Source organism: Phocoena sinus, chromosome 5 (assembly GCF_008692025.1).
Source record: "Phocoena sinus isolate mPhoSin1 chromosome 5, mPhoSin1.pri, whole genome shotgun sequence".
In the NCBI taxonomy this organism is placed as follows: domain Eukaryota; kingdom Metazoa; phylum Chordata; class Mammalia; order Artiodactyla; family Phocoenidae; genus Phocoena; species Phocoena sinus.
In genome coordinates, this window is record NC_045767.1 from 110,352,261 (window position 1) to 110,374,415 (window position 22,155).

At 37.7% G+C, this 22,155-nt stretch overlaps 1 protein-coding gene across 9 annotated transcripts in view; it reads right to left on the reverse strand.

Moving 5' to 3' along the window:
• DCLK2 (doublecortin like kinase 2) overlaps nt 1-22,155 on the reverse strand; it is a 160,960-nt gene that overhangs the window by 128,700 nt on the left and 10,105 nt on the right. For all 9 annotated transcript variants that reach the window (XR_004350142.1, XR_004350141.1, XR_004350139.1 and 6 more), the window contains exon 2: nt 12,599-12,933. Coding sequence is in view for 5 of the 9 variants with exons in the window: in XM_032633587.1 (XP_032489478.1) it covers nt 12,599-12,933 (335 nt within the window). In the remaining 4 variants the exon portion in view is untranslated. The remainder of the gene's footprint in view (nt 1-12,598; nt 12,934-22,155) is intronic.

The window sequence follows — 22,155 nt, forward strand, 5'->3', positions numbered from 1 at the left end:
ACTTACATCCCTTACACTGGCCATTCCAAAACCACTTGCATTTGCCTCAATACGCCATCTCTTTCCTCTTTACATCCATTAAATTAAGCCATGGTTTCTCAGTCTCAGCACTATTGATGTTCTGGACCAGATAATTCTTTGTTGTGAAGGCCTGTCCCGTGTACTGTGAGACACACAGCAGCATCCCTGGCCTGTACACATTACATGCCAGAAGCACACTCTCCCCCACCCCTCTCCAGTTAAAACATCCAAAAATGTCTGCAGAAATTTCCAAATGTCCCCTCTGGGGCAAAATTACTCCCAGCCAAGAACCACTGAATCAGAAAGTCACTGAATCCCCTAGATGCCCTGCATACTCACAAGTCCCTTAAGAGCCAAGTTCATTGCACATAGGCTGCAGGGTCATACGACTCAAACCACAGCAGTTCTGTTCACAACAAATCGTGAGCATTTCCTTAAAAGCAGCCACCTCTAGGTCAAGAGCAGGGAGGCTAATGGTCTACGATGATGTTCTTACACTGGATAATAACAAAACAACTCAATCAGACTTACGCTAGGCCCCCAGTTTCTAGGGGTTTAATGGCAAACATACTAAGACAGACAAAGACAGAGTTGCAGAGGAACTAGTAGTCATGTGCAATGAATAGAAATTACGTGTCTTAGACACACATGGAGAGAAGACACCCGAGAACAGTGGGTCTGGAGCTGCCTCTGGGATACAGAATTACTGTCATACTTTTCTTCACCGCAAGGTCTAATTATGAACCTGACAAGGTTCTCTATGGTCCTTACTCTCCATGTATGCTTAAATATCTCCAAAAAGGCATAGGATCCAACTTGGAAAAAACCTAGGACAACTTGACCCACAAAATAAATGATAATAAGGAATTATGATCCATAGAACAAAATTAATAAACTGTTCACCATTTGAGGGTGAATATAAGTTTTGGTAAAAGTCTAGCAAGACATTCTGAGCCAAGTCTAAAGACTAAAGAAAATAATCATGCTACATAATAGATTTTGGAAAACAATCAGGAATAATTAGAGAGTGGTGAGATAAATATTCCTTTGGTTCTTGAAAACTAGCTCTGAAAGTAAATCAAAGATGTCTGGAGCAAAGGCAACCTTGTAGGGTAAGTGCACTGTCACGTCAACATGTCTAACTGAAACCAAAGGGCCGAAGTTCTGTAAACATGATCTGTAACATTCCTTGCATAGAGACATCACCATATACCATCTCAGGGTGCTCCCGAGACTTAAACGACAACACGTGTAAACAGTCTGCCACAAGAGCTGGCATTAAATGTTGGTGTCTTTTCTTTCCCATTACTAAAAACCTTTAATGATACCCCTCATTGCAAAAGTATGAGCCTTGCCTCACTCAATATTAAAATGCCATTGTGCGTCATAGGAAATAAATATATTTAAATCAAACTTCAGTTTGTATTTTCTGACTCCAATGCATATAATCAGCTCCTTAGGGCACAAATCACACTGACCTCAACTCCCTTAACTCCCAGAAATTCAAGAAGTGATTAAGACATTGATTGACTAGTGCTGCCTAGGCAGGAATGCTCTGGAGCAAAATCACTTTTAAAACTTCTAGAAAAGTTAAACCTTTTATCTTACATGTAAAAGTCTGGACTACTGTATTAAGTGAAAAGACATTTAAAATGTGCATTAAGCTACCTAACTGGGCTTTTACAAGTTTCCATTTACACAACTTTTGCATTTTATAAAAAGAAAGACTGTCTTTTTAATTTGCATTTTCACAATGGCATGTGTAGCCATAATATTTTACCACTAAAAACACATAGCATAAATGATACCAAAGGACTAGGTTGTTTAATAGACTTAATCCTTCAGAAACAGAGCCATGTTAAACTAATGTCAGTTTTAATAAGTACCAATACACAGATATTTAAATATCTTCCACAACTCATACTTAAAATGCATTTAATGACTTATCATGTGGGCAAACAAAGAGCAATATTTAAAATATAATCAAATGTCTTTACGCTCACATTTAGAGAAGTTTACCATAAACCATTATAAAACAAAAAAAGAAAATTTAAAATAAAACTTTACTGTTTCAAGTCTTAAACAAGCTCGAAATGCATAAAGAAAACCAGACTGCTCCTTCTGGGTAAGTGTTGCTTCATTTCTAACACTCCTCAGGCCCAGAGAATTAAACTTCTGTGGAGGCGAACCTCTAATGACTACAAGCTTTCCAACACTTTGCTGGGAGTCTGGCAGCTCACCCGAGTACAATTAAAATGTTCTAAAAATACACACACACAGAATATTCATGAAAGCTAGTCTTACTAGCTTTGAAATGCGGTGCTCTTCCTTACTTAAGAAAAATGCAAGAGGTTAATTTTTAAATCTAGAAGACTGCACAGGGTTACTGAAAACGCATATACAGACTCTAGCACGATTTTTCTCCATGAAGCCATTTTTAGTTTAGATTCAATTAATTCACTCTTCTATGAGACAGCACCCTAAGAACGTGGATGACCACGGTCAAGCTTTAACTTTTGCTCTCTAGAAACATCAATGACTTTAAGGCTGAAAATAAAACACTTCCCCCTACTAAAGGGAAGAGAGTAAAACAGGCCAAAGAAGCGTTTCTTAAACTGCAAACAAGCTGATCATACACAAAATTTTGAGTCAGGCTTTACTTGGAAGAGAAGAGCCACAGATTTCATCAGGTTCTCAAAAGCTATTATGAGCCCCGAAAGATTTCTCACCTATTAAATTAGCAAGCTGGACTAAACAATTTCCTATCTCAATTATACATCTAAAACACCATGCTGACTTTGCACCTGTCCTTGTTTTTACCGTAAGGCATGATGAATAATGACCTTTCATAAAATCTAGTAAAACTTGTAAAGTAATACTATATATTGCACATATTGGTAGAAATTGTGATCAGCAGGACACTCATGATAGCATACAAAAACAACAAAACAAATCCAAAAGTTAGCTTATGACTAAAAGCAATGAAGTTTACAAAGTGACTACTGCAAGTAATATCCTTGACTCAATTCTGAGTCAAAATACCACAAAGCAAAAAGTTACCTGACTTCACTAAATACCAGAAATATACTTGGGGGATTTTTGGCATCTAGGCAAAGGTTATTAAAAAAAAAAAAAAAAAACTGAATGAAATGATGGGTCCTTCAGTTCAAGATTAAGGTGATGTAGTACCATAATGGGGGCTATTTGCTTAAAAAAAAAAAAGGTTTTCTCCCTACTAAGCTTAATATTTTCAAGACTAGTTGGTCGTCACTTGCCTTGAATATAGAACTGATACACAGGTCAACTGGCTTTTCTCCTTATACTACTCTCTAGAACAGAAAGTAGCAAAGGTGGTAAGAGGAATGCACGTAGCTTCAATTTACACAACAGGAACTGTGCAGAATGTACATTTTTTCCATGCAAAAAAATCAAATTATGACCATTTTATACCCGGCTGTCATGTCTAATCCACTCCCAAGCCTCTCCTAGCCTCAGAAATACTGGGGCACATGCATTGCCATCTAGGACAACTTTGTGTCTACAGCTTTGATTGTATCTCTGAAACCCCAAAATCCGTAAGAGTCTCTTCTAGTAATCTGCCTCTAGGAATCCATCCTAAAGAAAGGAACTGATCCAACGATGTTAAAATCTACATGTAGCAAGATGATCAGAGGATAAAAGTATGAAAAGCTGGAAACAAGCCAAATGTCCACCAATACGTTAGAGAAATTACAGTCTATCTAGCCAATTGACCATTATTCACTCATTTAAGTATGAAATGTGCAGATTATATAACACGGAAGAGTATGATTAACAAGTGAAAAAAGCAGGATACACGATTACACATAAAAACCACGTTACGTAAAAACTATGTGGGGCTTCCCTGGTGGCGCAGTGGTTGAGAGTCCGCCTGCTGATGCAGGGGACACGGGTTCGTGCCCCGGTCCAGGAGGATCCCACATGCCGCGGAGCAGCTAGGCCCGTGAGCCATGGCCGCTAGGCCTGCGCGTCCAGAGCCTGTGCTCCGCAACTGGAGAGGCCACAACAGTGAGAGGCCCGCGTACCGTAAAAAAAAAAAAAAGTGTATATATGTATTTAAATTGCATTAACAAAACTTATTAGATGGTTCCTTTTAAGAAGTAGAGTGAGGTTGGGGAAGCAGGGCAGATGTGAAAAAAACTTTCATTCTTTGCATTTCCCTGAATTTTTTGCATTTTTCCAATAGAAATATACTGATTTTACCTGGGTAGTTTTCTCTTAAAAGAGAGACAAAAACGTGTATATGAAAATATTGATAGGAATACTCAATTATGAAAACAAAGGGCTAAAATGGAAGGATTGTACATTTAGTTTTTCCTATATTTTCTAAACTTTCTGCAATGTCATATACTTTATTTTTTTTTAATCTATAAAATAACCCTGAGTCATCTTTTTGTCAAGCATATAATCACTCCTTAACCTATTATTTCATTTTTCAGATCCCACTCCAAGTATAATTTTACCACACGACCTATTATTACACAGATTTTAGAGAAACTCCAGGTAAAACTGCATCACTCTAAAACTTAAGAAAGATTTTTTTTGACATAACCTGTTTTTCTTATTAGTTATTTGTCCTGTCCCTCATTATCACTGAAGCCTTTCCCAAAGCCTGACCACAGGTGGCTTATACCGTAGCTGTGGAAAGTGGGGGATCTAGGATCACACTCTCTGGATATGAACCCCAGCTCTGCCACCAGCTGCATGATTCTTGATTTCTCTTTACTTCAACTTGCCCACTGCTAAGTGGAAAATGCACTACCTAACTCTCAAGGCTGCTATGAAGATTAGTGAAGAAGACTAATGTAAAACACAACATAATGCCTGACACAGTAAGCGATTAGCTATTATCTATTAGCTAATTAAGCTATTATTCTAAGCACTGCACAATACATATGTGACAAAATATATATTTTAATAATTATTATAATCAGTGGAAAATTCATTTATAACAAAATGAAACTAATTCAATACAATCTTTATGTTCTATGCATTACTCCAACTTAGACATCAAAAGAATAAGGAAACAAAATAGTTCGCGATAACGTCATTTTTATCTCACCTATACTTTACCTTGCATAATTCACTGAGAGCTAAAATTGTTTTTCTTAAGCATCTCTCCTCCTAATTTTCAACTGCCATCATTACTAACAGGATTTGGTGTTTTCCTTCAGTTTCCCATTAAAAAGGAGAAGGTATTATTTAAGGTCAGGGGAAATTGCCTACACCATGGATATCAAAATGGCAAAACACAAACTTTACTTGCAGAGGGATATCTAAATGCTTTCTTCCCACTTTTCAGATCACTCTTTGAAAAAAAGGGTTCGTTAAATAAAAAACAAAGATTAAGCTTCTCCCCCCTCCCCCTTTTTAAGGGCAGAGATATATCTGCTTAGATGAGGAATCGAAGAACAAATGAAAATACCTTTCTATACCTGGACTCCAGCTGTACTGAAAAATCCCACTAGTTACTCACAGTCTGTTAATTCCTGATTGGGATAAACCTTCCATTACTTGAGATAGATCAGCTACCCACACTTCAGAGGTGTGAATTTATCTAAGAGGACAAAACACTGTTGTCTGGATTTTTATTATCTACAAAAGGATGTACATGCACTGGCAGCAGAGTGAGAATTAACACCGAACTGTTCTCATCTACATCAAGGAAAAATTCAACCATATGATTTTTCTGCAGCAATTTGAGAAGAGATTGTTTTAAGTAAGTACGGTTGGGTCATTACAAAGAAATGAATCTTCACTAGAAAATGTGATGCTGGAAAAATAAAAGATACAAAATAAATATTATTAATAGTATAGTACCCGTGAAAAAAACTTTAAAAAAAAGTGAGGATGGGAACCTTCATAAACTCTAATACGGCTGATAAGATGAATGCACTCCAAGGGGTTGCCATGTTCCCCAAGAAGGACCCACAGCACGTGGGCATCCCGAGGCTGGCAGCGGTCCCAAAGTCTGGAAGTATTTTACCCCCAAAGCATCAACTGCTAGCAATTTTTGAGTCTGTTTTGTCTCTGCCCATGACAAGAATCAACTTGTTCCAAAATTCCACTAAGTATGTTTCTTTTATGTTAAAACACTGTTGTTTCTGGGAAAGCTAAAAGCTAGAATTTTTTACACATGTGGACTAAAGCTATAGTTGGACCTTTCAGTTCCTTAACAGAATAAATATATATATATATATTTTTAAAGAACTACCACCCTGCTGCAGTTTATTCTGAGAAAGTCACTCTGTTTTTCAAAAAATTAAAAAAGTAAACCTTGTTTTTCTATACAATTTAGCTTAAAAGTTCAAGAACATTTTGTTTTTAAGAAGAAAAACAAGAGTCAAGCACTTAATCTAAATTAATTGCGAGTTCAAAGAAAACTACTTAAGGGAATAGTGATGACTTCTATTTACGAATGCTTTATCTAGTCATCCCATCTATAAATACCTAGGTTGTATATTTTTTAAAAATTGATAATCACGCTATCACTGTTAAGTATTAAATACTTAAAACTTCACGAGACTAAATCCTGATTTCTTAGGCTTCTCTTTAAATACAGGTGAAATGATTTGGGACATCTTTATTTAATCCCCTGTGAAGCTATACTACCCAACTGTACGTCAGCCTCACACAACGAAGACAAATAGTTCGAGATCCTGGACAAGAAAGAGTACAAACCATGACATTCTAACACACCTGCCTCAATTACATAAAAAGTGGACAGAAAGTGAGAACGTCTCTAAGGTCTGAGATAAACAGAACTTATATCATGTGGCCTAATTGATAACAAAGTTACTATTTTAGTAAGCATCATTTCCCTTTGAATCATTTCACTTACTTTACACCAAGATTTCTGAATCTCAGCATTACTGACATTTTTGGACCCAGAGAATTATGCTGTGGCTGTCCTGTGCACTGCAGGATGGTTAGCAGTTTCCCTGGCCTCTACCCACTAGATGCCAGTAGAATCCCCACCTCCAGTCAAGACAATCAAAGAATGACTCCAGACATTACCGAGTGTTCCCTAGGGGTAAAAGTGTGCCCAGCTGAGAACCATGTCTTGACACTAAAGAAAACCCAAGAGTTAACATGGATAAAATCCTAAAATGTGATTTTATTTGAAGTGATTTCATAGAGACATAAAATACATCAATTAGTTGTACTAACCAAGTCAGACCTTGTAAATGGAGACAATACTACTAGGAAGATGTGATCATCCATTTTGAGGGACGCAACGATTTCAGGGACATCGTTTTCACAACATGAATGCTAACTGGCACGTGACACCCCATTGCTTCTTCAATCAAGAAAGTTTTCAAGCCCATAAAGGATAAGCAGGGGGCTTCCCTGACGGCGCAGTGGTTGAGAGTCCACCTGCCGATGCAGGGGACGGGGGTTCGTGCCCCGGTCCGGGAAAATCCCACATGCCGCGGAGCGGCTGGGCCCGTGAGCCATGGCCGCTGAGCCTGCGCGTCCGGAGCCTGTGCTCCGCAACGGGAGAGGCCGCAACAGTGAGAAAAGATAAGCAGGGCCCCTTGAAACTCTAGCACAAGTATCAGAATGGGCTCATTGACTGTTCATGATGAATTGCCTATAAATTGTTCAATCTCTATCCTGTGTCAAAGATCAGACTAATTAAAATGAAAACAAATCTGAGTAGGAAGTAACCAGAAAAAAGAACATTAAAGTCAAGGCAGACAGTCTAAAATTTTGTACGGGGACAACTCATGAACACATCTTAGCTCCTTTCTCTTCACCTAAGCAAAGCTGTTCTTGAGAATTTTCAGAAAGCAGATAATTTTTTAAAAATCATTTTATGGAAAAAATTCAAGATGAACACTGTCCATTTAAAGGTTTGCATTAATCTTAAGAACAAGAAAAATCTCTTAGGCTATTTCTAAAGCAAGATTTCATCTCTCTTTAAACTTACAACATAAACCAACCAAAAGACAGACTTGAAGTTTAAATATAAGTCCACTTATAGTACAAATGTTGAATCAGTGCCTAGGAAACTACAGCTTTTAAGGATACCTGGCAATCTGAAAATATAACATCCAAAGCTGTGTCTATCAAAATGAAATCTCTAATTTTTCCAAATAAACATTTTATTTCTAAGTTTAAAAATCTCTCTTTTCTTTGCATGTGGGAAATAATATTTTAATTTTTATAAGACATAAAAAGTGACAAAAGCGATACCAACATTTTATAACCACATGCCAAAATTTCAACGATTAACTCAATGTTTTGATTTCTTCAGTCTAATTGAAATCAGTCTTGTTTTCTTTCTCAGTGCTTGAGTTTCTGCTTCTGAGCAGACATGAGAAAGAAGCAGTGGAAATCAGAACAGCAAATTCTGGATTTCTGACGGCAACTATAATCTTTTTTCCTTCTGAATTCATTAAAAACATTTTCTTCCTCACTCTTCTTTCTTAACATAGATTGAAAACATACTACAGAGTTTTTTTCTTGCTTAACATTTTCCCATGTTTTTAAATATTCCCCCAACACAATTTTCAATGCCCACTACATATAAATTCTATGGTCAAATCATTTAACTGTTTTTTACTTTAGAGATGTTAAATTGTTTCCAATCTTTTGCTCTTAGTGCTGGGATGAAAATTTTTGTGCATAATTGTGTTTGCATCTTCGATTATTTAGGATAAATTCCTAGAAGTTAATTTACTAGTTCAAATAGTAAAAATATTTTTGAGTTGTACATAATAAATTGCTTTCGATAAAGATTGTGAAATTTGCACTTCCATCACTGAGAATGCCAATTCACTGCACATTGAAAAATAACAGACATTTTCTGTTTTAAAAAAAAACCTGTCAATTTTAAATATGAATATCTCATTGCCTTAATTCACATTTTTATTAGCGAGACTGAACTTTTTTTATGCTTGCGATTTATAATCCTATCTTCTCAAATTGTCTGTTTGGCCCTTTATCCACTTTTCCATTGTAGTGGGGTTTTTTTTCATATTAAACTAGTATGACTCTACATAAATGCATATAACCCTTGCTTGACATCTAGACATTTTCTTTGTCTTTTAAAAAAATTTTTTTTTCTTTTTTGAATTTTATTTTATTTTTATACAGTAGGTTCTTATTAGTTATCTATTTTACACCTATTAGTGCATATAGATCAATCCCAATCTCCCAATTCATGCCACCACCACCCCTGCCCCCGCTTTCCCCCCTTGGTGTCCATACGTTTGTTCTCTACATCTGTGTCTCTATTTCTGCCTTGCAAACCAGTTCATCTGTACCATTTTTCTGGATTCCACATATATGCGTTAATACATGATATTTGTTTCTCTCTTTCTTACCTACTTCACTCTGTATGACAGTCTCTAAGTCCATCCATGTCTCTACAAATGACCCAATTTTGCTCCTTTTTATGGCTGAGTAATATTCCATTGTATATATGTACCACATCTTCTTTATCCATTCATCTGTCGATGGACATTTAGGTTGCTTCCATGACCTGGCTATTGTAAATAGTGCTGTAATGAACACTGGGGTGTATGGACATCTAGAAATGTTTAATTTTTATGTTCAACCAATCAACGTTTCCCTCTGATTTTTCCACTTCTTTACTACTTAGAAAATCCTTTCCCATTTCAACATAACTACTGACATATTTTCCTTTCATTCTTGTGTCTCATTTTGACACCTATATTTTTAAAACACCTGGAATTTCTTTTTGGTATGGTTATGAGGATACTGATTTAATATTTGGTAGCATGAGAGCCCATTAATCATTATTTCCAAAATTTTCCTGCTTATTTTTCCAGATTAACTTTTAAAATCACTTTGTCAGGTATCACTCCCCGCACTCCAAAACAATCTCATTTACATTCTTATGGAAACTGCAATTAAACTATAAATAAAAATCAGGAAGAATGTATAGAAGAATGTTGAGTACTAGGTGCTATCAGGCGTCCTTATCTTGTACCTGACTGTCATAGAAATGCTTCCTGTAACTCATTTGTTTACCAATACATGGACTTTTTGTTTCAGATAGGAATTTTTCTTTTTTTATTGTATTAGAGAATTCACCTCCCATTTTTATTACTAAATCTTTAACTGAATATAGATTTTGTATTTTGTCAAACGCCTTTGCGACATTTTGGGGGGACTGTGTATACTATCATGCTTTTTCCTCTAGATCTCATGTATAAACAGGTTTCTTAATAGTAAGCCATCCTTTAATTTCTGTCATAAGTCTACTCATAACAGCATTATTCTTTAGTATGTTGGTGATTTGGATTGCTTGTGCTTTAGTTAACAATTTTACATATGAATATTTCTAGTCTGGAGCCTTTTAAAAGATAATTTTTTTGAATACCTATTAAAATTTCAGTGATTTCTATTTTAATTAGCTGTTCAACTTCTTTATTTTACTTACATTTTCCCTGAACATTTATTTGTAGATTTCCAAATCTGTTTCAGTTTTTAAATCTTTATTGAATTTCCTATTTATATGCCATTTATGATTCTAATTTGCTTCAGCTTTGATTTTCCTTTCATTAGGTATCTTAAATATTTGTCTTCCCCATTTCTTGTCTTCACTGTGTCCACCAAAAATCAGCTATTTGATTTACCAAATCTCCTTTCTGTCTTGTGGTCTAATTTTTTTTTCACTTATTTGCAGGGTGAATCTTAAGGTGTTTCGTGTTGTGATGTGCTATTAACTCCATTTGTAAAGTGTCTATTTCCATTCACACTGTGAACCTATCTTGGGGCAGGCTGCTATGAAACGTTATGCCTTCTAACTCTTAATTTAATTAATTAGAAAAGCCATTGTAAACTCACTATAATCTACTGGAATTTTCAGAACGTATTTTTTAAAATGTTGTTTATGTTTATGAAAACAACCCAGTAACTAGATCTGATCTTAGAAAATTAGAAATTGTGTTTTTCCAGAAGACACCATTCCAGTGTTTTATATTATTCATTCTCAGCACTACACAAGCCAAACACTTCAAAATAAATTATGTTAGAGGGAAGAAACAAAATGGAATGAAGAAACAAATTGAATGCTGGAAACTATAGTTTAATACAATGTAAATCTAAACAACTTAACTTTATTGAAATTAGGAAAAAATACGTTTTAGAAGCCTCATGTTTCTTTTTAGGAATGATAATCTGATTGTTATGAAACTCAATACTTGTATAACTGCTATTCATGCATTCCTGCAATTTGCTCAATTTTTTTTAGCCTATTAGATTCCCTGGTATATTGTTACCATAATTTGGCTTGCATCTTCCTCTGTAATTTGTGTACATTTTTCAGAAATGCTGCTTAATTACCTCTATTGTTTCCTATGAAACTCAAATGGACATTCCTATAAAAGAACATTCTTTGAAATGCATTTTCTATATTATACATAAGTAGGGAGGAAAGGCTTTTCTGAAAGCATTAAATATCTTTTATTTTTACTTCTGTGATTTACCGAAACCCATAGACTCTACTGGTCAACAGATGTTCTTATTCTTAACTAGAGAATATCCCACTTAATGTAGGAAGCCTCTTCAACACACACTCTTTCCTCAGAAGTTTACATTTCCCTTCTGGTGCAACCACTGTGGAAAACAACATGGAGGTTCCTCAGAAAACTAAAAACAGAATTACCGTATGATCCAGCAATCCCACTCCCGGGCATATACCCGGACAAAACTGTAATTCAAAAAGATACATGCACCGCTATGTTCATAGCAGCACTATTCATAATAGCCAAGTCATGGAAACAACCTAAATGTCCACTGACAGATGAATGGATAAAGACGACGTGGTATATATATACAATGGAATACTACTCAGCCATAAAAAAGAACGAAATAATGCCATTTGCAGCAACATGGATGCAACTAGAGATTATCATACTAAGTGAAGTCAGAGAGAGAAAGACAAATATCATATGATATCACTTATATGTGAAATCTAAAATATGACACAATGAACCTATCTCTGAAACAGAAACAGAATCATGGACATAAAGAACAGACTGTGGCTGCCAAGGGGGAGAAGGCTGGGGGAGGGACGGAGTGGGAGTATGGGGTTAGCAGATGTAAGCTTTTATATATAGAATGGATAAACAACAAGGTCCTACTGTATAGCACAGAGAACTATATTCAATATCCTATGATAAACCATAATGGAAAAGAATATTTTAAAAAGTATATACATGTATAACTGAATCACTCTGTTGCACAGCAGTAATTAACACAACATTGTAAAGCAACTATACTTCAATTAAAAAAAAAGAAGAAGAAGTTTACGTTTCCCTTCCAATAGCCATAAGAAGTGTATGATAGATTTCTCTACATTCACTTTTGAGATATTTGGGTAAAGAGGCAGGTAAGCCACTTACATTTTTCATGATAAAGGCCAACACACACAGGCCTCTCACAAGTAGGACTGCTAGAATAACTTCTAGGGAACTATGAAATTCATATTAACTATGTAACCACCGTGGTACGGGGAGAGTTTAAAAGTAAGACAGAGAGTGTGGGGCTGGAAACATCCTACCTGCTTCCCGTCCAGCGTGCAGAGCCTCTTCACCACTCCTGAGTCCAGTTTAATGGCTTCGGTGATATCTGTTAAGACCTGTTCGAAGGAATGAGCCGTCTTCTTATTCAGAAGGATCCGCACTGCTTTTCTAGGCTTCACTCCACTTCGAATCACAGTCACTAATTTGGGTTTGATGAAATCTTTACTTTCCTTCACCTCACTCTTCACTGAGGAGGGGGCAGCCACGGCTCGGGTGGTCCCACCCTTGATGTTCACAGACCAGTTTGGATTAATGTTTTTGGTGTAATCAACTTTACGAAACGGTTCATTCGACGCACACACGTAACTCTCACCTAAAAAGCAAAAATCAGTTTTATCAACGTGGTTATCCCCACCACAGGAGCGTTTTGTATGAAGCAAAAATGCTAGAAACCCATTAAGTGAATCCTTAACTTAACAGGTTTGGCATTCTACCCACACCCCTTTCTTTTCAATAGCATCTAAGTTGGTTTTGAGAGAATAGCATACATTAGAGTGAAATGCACTGGACGAAGAAACTAGAGATCTGGGTTTTATTCTGGTCAAATGTCACCCTGGATAGCGCAGCGTAAGGGATCTTAGTTTCCCAACCAGGGATAGAACCCACGCCCTCGACAGTGCAAGCGCAGTGTCCTCACCACTGGACCACCAGGGAAGTCCCTGCACTTTCCTTCCCAACATCAGTATCTGTAAAGGGAAGTTGTTGAATCAGGTGAATTCTAAGGTACTCTCTACTTCCAAAAGTCCATTAACTAATTTAATTTTTAATGTCTCATTCTGGAAGAAATAACTATATCACAAAATAATACATTCTCATAAAGAAATAAAACTTTCTTCCTCTTCTTTCCGATTATAGATTTCAGCCCTAATCAAAGAAAAGTTACCACAAAATTCACATAGCTGACTAAATTCACATATTCAGGTATATGATCATTTACTCAATTAATGAAGCACTGCAAAAAATGAAGGAAGAGTTTTGACAGCTCAAAGAAACATACCGAAAGCATTTTTTTCCTTAATGGAAGAATATGAATTTAAAATAGTTTAAATAGACAACCTTTTCAGCGTCTACTTAAATGAGGAAGGATATTTAGTAGTTAAAATGATGTATTCATTATTCATGTAGGCTTCTGCTTAATTTTTACTAAGTAAAACATAAAAACTATAGTACTTGTCAACTGGTTAACTGATTCAATGTTCATTAATTTTAAGTTCCAAAACTTTATGTTGAAAAATCACACTTTTTCTCTCAGGAAACTCAGAAGTCACCCACTTCTTTTTAGTCTCAACTTTCTGGCATGCAAGATAAAAGGATTACACTCTAAAATTTTCTCCAAGGTATCTTCTAACTCAAAAAGAATTTATTGTTTTTTCACACATGCAGTTTAATGGCCTCATTTTTAATATATAGATTTGCCTACAGGGAGAGAATATGCAGACAAAAGCATTTAAGATTTTGGTTCCTTAGGCAGTTATAGCTCTTGCTGTTAAACAATAAATTCTTATTCTTTGTTAGACACTAGGCACCTACAAGATTGATTAGAAGCAATCAGTCTTCCCCCAACCAGAGTCATGCTACTGTAGGGATTCTTGTTTAAGATTTGTTACCGCCCCCCCGCCACCCCCCCCCCCCCCCGGCCAACCTGTCACTTCTCCATTCCATCCATCCTGTTGAGGAACATCACTTCCTACTCAAACTCCTCAGCTAGAAACCTAGGCATCATCCCTCACCCTTCTGACTTCCCTACACACTGCATTCTGACATCAAGTTCTGTCCACTCTACCTTCTAAATATTTCTTAAAATGCCCCTCCCCTCTGCCTTCATCACCACCCACTTCCCACCTGGATCCCTGTAAGAACCTTCTGTTTTCTACTCATTCCCCAGAGAGAGAACAAGTTTTCCAAATGATAGTGCATTTTATGTTACTGATATAGCTGAAAAAGTATATCCTAAAGTAATGAACCTTGATTCATGGATAAAATACCACACTGTGAGAGAATTTTTTAAACTCTTACCAATACATATTAAAACTGCACTCACCAAAACAAGGAAAGGATAAACATCTCACTTTAAAATTAAAGATATAAATGTGTTATGTCTCTCTCTCTCTCTCTCTCTCTCTCTCTCTCTCTATATATATATATATATATATATAATATATCATGGATATATAAAAAATAAAGCAGTCCCTGAGGTCCGGAATTGATCTAACATTCACAGCTAGACCTCAATGTTACTATAACCTGATCTGACCTGTGGTCTTCTGTGGGATATCATCTCACAGAATATCTATATCAAATGAAGCCATTCTGGGACTATGATACAGTGACACAAAAATAAGGTCACTCAATGAGTGATTGCCACTTCGTTACCAACTACAGCTTTTTCCTAAATCTTGTCTGCTCTCACTGTAAATAGGATTTAATGAGATATTCAATCACAGAATTGTCCTTCCTCTGACAGCACCCAATACAGAATGAGTCCCTTCTTCCCTGGAACCAAAGCCCAATTTCTACGACAGCTCTCGCAGCTCTTACTGAGCTGCCCTGAGGTATCCTATAATGTCCATTCTTCCTCACTGCAATGAGTAGCAAACTCAACTCGTTCACTTCCAGGTATGTTCTGGGTGGTCTTTAGCTGAAGAGAACTGAGATACATACACACAGACTCAGACATATTCATATTCTCGCTCTCTGTGTCTCTAAAAGCAGTTCTTTGACCATAAGACATTGGTGGGAAATCATTTTGTAAATAATGATCTCATGAATACTACATAGAAGAGGATTTGTGTTACAGAGAACAAACTAGTGGTTACCAGAGGGGAGGGGAGTTGGGAGAGGGGCAAAATAGGTGAAGAGGATTAAGAGTTACAAACTACTAGTTAGAAAATAAATAATTCACAGGAGTGTAAGGTACAACAAAGGGAATATAGCCAATATTTTATAATAACTTTGTATGGTGTGCAATCTATAAAAATATCAAATCACTATGTTATATGCCTGAAACTAATATTGTTAGTCAACTATACTTCAATGAACTTTTTTTTTTTTTTAAAAAAAAGAGGATCTGTTTTCTGTATAGAAAGAGGATGGACAGAAGCAGGAAGTGGTTATACACCTTTACTGTTTTCAAGCACAGTGTGGAATAGAAAGTCTTTCCACTTCCTTTGACTCTCTCCAGCAGCATGCCTATGGCTTCCTACCACTGACATCTGTTCAGAGACACTCTGCATTACTTCATATGTAGCAGGTTGACAAACCAATTGTCAACAGTTGTGTAATACAACCTGGGTACTTGTTAACCATTAACTTTCATCCTTACTCAACCAAATGAACGGCCTCCTATCTAAGAGGCTACTAAAAGCTAGCAACTCCCCAGTTCCTTGTTCTCTGAAAACCGCCATCCCTACAGATGTATTTCAGTCTGTGCCAATTTCCCCGCCTCTTCTCCCCTTATCAGTGACAAGGGTACCCTCCTCCTATTCAACGTTAAGTCTCTCACAACATTTGGGTCCTTCCTGCTCCTCGTGCCAAGGTTTCAGGCACATTCTCCTTCTCTCCTCCATTTAACTACACAGGGCTTTATAGAGTATCTCCCACTGTGGCACACACAGATCTTACCCCTCTTCGTTCCTCGCCCCCCTCCACCTAATGTGCTTCGGCTTCCATTCACGGCCCAGCTCCTCATCTGGTTTCTCCCGTTTCCTCGCCCACAATCGGCTCTTAAGCCACTGCAGCATCACCTGTGCTCCCGGGCTGAAACACCCTGATCCCAACCACTTCTCTCCTAACTGCCAAATGCCAAGCACTTCTTGTAATTCCCCTTGGTGTCTTCTGAGGGCACTGGACACCAGTCACGATTCTCGTCCTGCAGGGCCTTTTCCTCCTCAGCTTCCAGGACCTAATTTCTTTTGGCTTACCTCTTACTTCTTTGGTAGCCCCTTCTCGGTCTGCTTTTCAGGATGCCCTTCTCCCCTGCAACCACCTCATCCTCCTCAGACTCTCTGTGCGCAGCCACATCCCACGGCTTCAATCACCACCCAGACTCTGAGACATCTCCAGCCCAGTCCTTTCTTGAGTTCAAACCACTTCAAGAGAACCTCTACGAGATCATCTACAGCTGTCTCGTGTGCCACAAATCTAAAACTAACTTCACTCCCCATGACTGCCGCCCAACCTCAAACACTTCTCTTCTGGAATTCCCCAACTTAACGAAATCACCACCTACACAGTCACCCAGGCAAAAACCAAAACTGCTTTCTCTCTTCTTTTTGCCCCATATTCAACAGATTTAGCAAAACTGCTGACTTGGTCTAAGCATCTCTGGAACCCAACCCTTCAACCCTGCTCCCTCTCTTTTCTCCCCAGATTACAGTAGTTCATGAGGCCCCCTCATCCTCCACAGAGCTGTCAAGACAGTATGGTACTGGCACAAAAACGGAAATATAGATCAATGGAACAGGACAGAAAGCCCAGAGATAAACCCACGCACATATGGTCACCTTATCTTTGATAAAGGAGGCAAGAATATACAGTGGAGAAAAGACAGCCTCTTCAATAAGTGGTTCTGGGAAAACTGGACAGGTACATGTAAAAGTATGAAACTAGAACACTCCCTAACACCATACACAAAAATAAACTCAAAATGGATTAAAGACCTAAATGTAAGGCCAGACACTATCAAACTCTTAGAGGAAAACATAGGCAGAACACTCTATGACATAAATCACAGCAAGATCCTTTTTGACCCACCTCCTAGACAAATGGAAATAAAAACAAAAATAAACAAATGGGACCTAATGAAACTTAAAAGCTTTTACACAGCAAAGGAAACCATAAACAAGACCAAAAGACAACCCTCCGAATGGGAGAAAATATTTGCAAATGAAGCAAATGACAAAGGATTAATCTCCAAGATTTACAAGCAGCTCATGCAGCTCAATAACAAAAAACAAACAACCCCAATCCAAAAATGGGCAGAGGACCTAAATAGACATTTCTCCAAAGAAGATATACAGAGTGTCAACAAACACATGAAAGAATGCTCAACATCATTAATCATTAGAGAAATGCAAATCAAAACTACAATGAGACATCATCTCACACCGGTCAGAATAGCCATCATCAAAAAATCTAGAAACAATAAATGCTGGAGAGGGTGTGGAGAAAAGGGAACACTCTTGCACTGTTGGTGGGAATGTAAGTTGATACAGCCACTATGAAGAACAGTATGGAGGTTCCTTAGAAAACTAAAAATAGGACTACCATACGACCCAGCAATCCCACTACTGGGCATATACCCTGAGAAAACCATAATTCAAAAAGAGTCATGTACCAAAATGTTCATTGCAGCTCTATTTACAATAGCCAGGACATGGAAGCAACCTAAGTGTCCATCATCGGATGAATGGATAAAGAAGATGTGGCACATATATACAATGGAATATTACTCAGCCATAAAAAGAAACGAAATTGAGATATTTGTAGTGAGGTGGATGGACCTAGAGTCTGTCATACAGAGTGAAGTAAGTCAGAAAAAGAAAAACAAATACCATATGCTAACACATATATATGGAATCTAAGAAAAAAAAAAGGTCATGAAGAACCTAGGGGTAAGACGGGAATAAAGACACAGACCTACTAGAGAATGGACTTGAGGATATGGGGAGGGGGAAGGGTAAGCTGGGACAAAGTGAGAGAGTGGCATGGACATATATACACTGCCAAACGTAAAATAGATAGCTAGTGGGAAGCAGCCGCATAGCACAGGGAGTTCAGCTCGGTGCTTTGTGACCACCTAGAGGGGTGGGATAGGGAGGGTGTGAGGGAGGGAGACGCAAGGGGGAAGAGATATGGGAACATATGTATATGTATAACTGATTCACTTTGTTATAAAGCAGAAACTAACACACCATTGTAAAGCAATTATACTCCAATAAAGATGTTAAAAAAAATGTAAATCTGATATCTTTTGCCGGTGTCGCTGCCTTTAGAATAAAGACCAAACTCCCCAGCGTATTCACATACTTCCATCTCACCTCTCACCACTTTCCCACAGGCTCCTAGGTTAGTGTCGCATCAGTGTACTTGCCCTTTCCTTCCAAACTCATCACACCCTCTTATTCTCATTCCTTCTTACAGGCTTGAAATAGCCTTCCTCCTCCTCTCTCCTTACCTCTTTTTTTTTTTTTTTTTTTTTTTTTTTTTTTTTTTTTAACTGACCAGTCAAGATTAATCACCCCAGCTAAGGAGGTAAAGCAACAGGAACTTTGATATATTGCTGGAACTTCCATGTACTTTAAATTGGTTCAATCACTTAGGGAAAACAGGTGGGCATTATCTAGTGATAGATGAGCTGACAATATATACGTTTCCACCCCAGGAAAATACCCTGGAGAAACTGCTGTATATGGGCACCAGAGTATACACATACACACACACACACACACACACACACACACACACACACACACACACACTCTCTCTCTCTCTCTCTCTCTCTCTCTCTCTCTCTCTCTCTCTCTCTCTCTCTCATAGAATGGGCTTAGTAGCCAAAGATGATAACCAATCCACATATCCATCAGCAAGAGAACAGACACACAGATTGTGGTATATTCACATAATGTACTACTACTATGCAGTAATGGAAATGAACAAGCCAGCTATACACAAGAACTTGGATGAATTTTACAAATAACGGTGACCAAAAGATAACAAAAGCATAGAATGCAGTAGGATTTAATTTCTTTAAGTTCAAAACTGACAAAAGTAAAACTATACTGATTAGGGATGCCTTCATCAGTGGTAAAAATATAAAGAAAAGCAAGAGTCAGGCTACCATAACTTGGGAAGGGTTGTAATTAGAAAGGGACACAGGGAGAGCTTCTCGGATGCTGGCAATACTCGCTTTCTTTCTTTTTTTGGGGTGGGGTGCATGCCATGTGGCTTGTGGGATCTTAGTTCCCTGACCAGGGATTGAGCCCGGGCCCTGGCAGTGAAAGCGCGAAGTCCTAACCACTAGACAGCCAGGGAATTCCCAATACTCTGTTTCTTGATAGTAGTCACAAAGGTGTTCACTTCATAATAACTCACTGGGCTGTACGTGTATGTTTTACGATATCTATATATATGTGTTTACGATATCTATAGATATGTGATATGAAACACGTATCTATAGATATGTTTCATAATTTTAAAAATTATGTCACTCTTGTGTTCACTTGTTGTATCCTGAGGCCACAATATGTTAACTTCTCATAATCCTTCTTTATCTGTCTCTTCCGGTGGTTCTTAGAGAAGAATCTTTTTTTCGTCAGGTGATTTTGTTGTAGAAGCACAGTTGCCCAGGCCTCACCACAGTTCAACTGAACCAGAATCACTGGAAGGTAGCACCAGAACCTGTGAGTAAGGCTTCCTAACTTCACAGGTGACTCTGAACACAATCTCTGGTTACAAACTACTGCCTGGACTGGAAGCTCCTTGAAAACACTGACTGACTGTCCCCTTCTTCGTGTTACCCACACCTAGCCCAGCACCAACAGCAGGCACTCAAAAGATGTTTGTCAAAGTCATGACAAAAATGCATATTTCCAAAACAAACTTGTATGCCTCACGGTTTGGATTTGCATTACTTCTAGGTAAAACATTTGCACAGTGTAGGTGTTGACACCCAATGACTGTGAGAGGCTCAGGTCAGGCTCCTGAGGACATCATGTGTGGTCTGAGACACTCTTAGGTCATTCTACCCCATCAAAGGGCAAACTAAGGCACAGAGGAAAACAAGCAGGCTGTGAGGGCTGCCTAGTACCTACCAACTTCTTTTTTTCACTTCACACCATCAAAGCACCAAGAGTCCATGGCATATTTTAGTCCAATAAATGCACTGTGTCTTTCAATCAATGGAACATGTGTGTGGGTGTGTATGGGTTTGTGTGTGTATTATATACAAAATATATCTTAATAGCTAAATCAAAATAATCCCTTAACATTTAAAATGTCAATTTACTGTTAGAAATTACAAATAGCTAAACGCATATTTACACAGTTGGAAGTTCCACAACAGAATGTTTTAGCCTACTTTTCTATCAGTTACTATGAAAGTCTCTTATCCACCTCTGTTAAAATACTTACATTAACTGCCTAAAACCACTAATTAGCTTGTAATTACAAACTATTTTTGACATTTACGGCAGAAAATCAGTTATACAGAATTTGGACATTGAGACTATACCTAACTCTTGGAGCAGAAGCAAGCACTGAACTTTACGGTGAAAAAGAAAACTTGTTTACAAGTCTAAAGTGCAAGGACTATTTGTAGAGACATGGATGGACCTAGAGACTGTCATACAGAGTGAAGTAAGTCAGAAAGAGAAAAACAAATATCGTATATTAACACATACATGTGGAATCTGAAAAAATTGGTATAGACTGTCTTTTTCCAAAGCAGAAATAGAGACACAGACATAGAGAACAATCATATGGGATACCAAAGGGTAAAGGGGGGGTGGGATGAATTGGGAGACTGGGATTGACATATATATGATATTGATACTATGTATAAAATAGATAACTAATGAGAACCTACTGTATAGCACAGGGAACTCAGTGCTCTGTGGTGACCTAAATGAGAAGGAAATCCAAAACAAAGGGGATATATGTATACATATAGCTGATTCACTTTGCTGTATAGTATAAACTAACAATATTGTAAAGCAACTATACTCCAATAAAAAAATAATAATAAAGTGTAAGGACTCATCAAGCTTAAGGAAAAGCCTCCCTACACACACACACACACACACACACACACACAGATTAAATATGGTAACAGAGAAAAGACAAAGAGGAAAGAAAAGAAAGTATGGCTGACACTTAAGGTCTAATATCTGCAAAAATCTTAAAAACCTAAATTCCTTCCCAACTTCCAAAATTGAGAAAGAAATTACTTCCAAAGGAATGTAACCAAGGAAAATAAATTTGGGTATGTTGCATCTACAAGATGGTTTGATGTCCTTAATGAAGTACAGCATCTGTGAGACTGTCCTATCGGGTAGACAATAATGTGAATACCTCCATCTAAAGCACATCAAGGACACATTCCCACACCCAGCTGGTTCAGAAGAATACAGGGTAAAGAAAAGACAGACTGATTACTATTCTGTTGTGGCAAACAGCTTATTGGGTTTTCTACCCAAACTGTACAGTGTGCAGAATTTAACCTTATGGGAACCAGCATGGCAACATAAAGTACACTGCTCTCACATGGATGCTGTTCCCTTCTGTACTCATTTGGTTTATCTCTGGACCACTGCTGGCACATTCACAAAATGAATGTAACAGCCTTTCCTACAGGGAGGGGCTGAGGACACAAGATGAGATCTTTCACCCCTAAGACCAGTGCCCCTTCAACACATCTGAAGGCAACAGGCTGAAAATGACTGTGATACCTTCCACGGAGAAAGGTGTGGAGACATTACACTGAACATCTAGATATGTAGGAAGAAGTATGTCCACAAATCCACGTTTCAGCATTGAA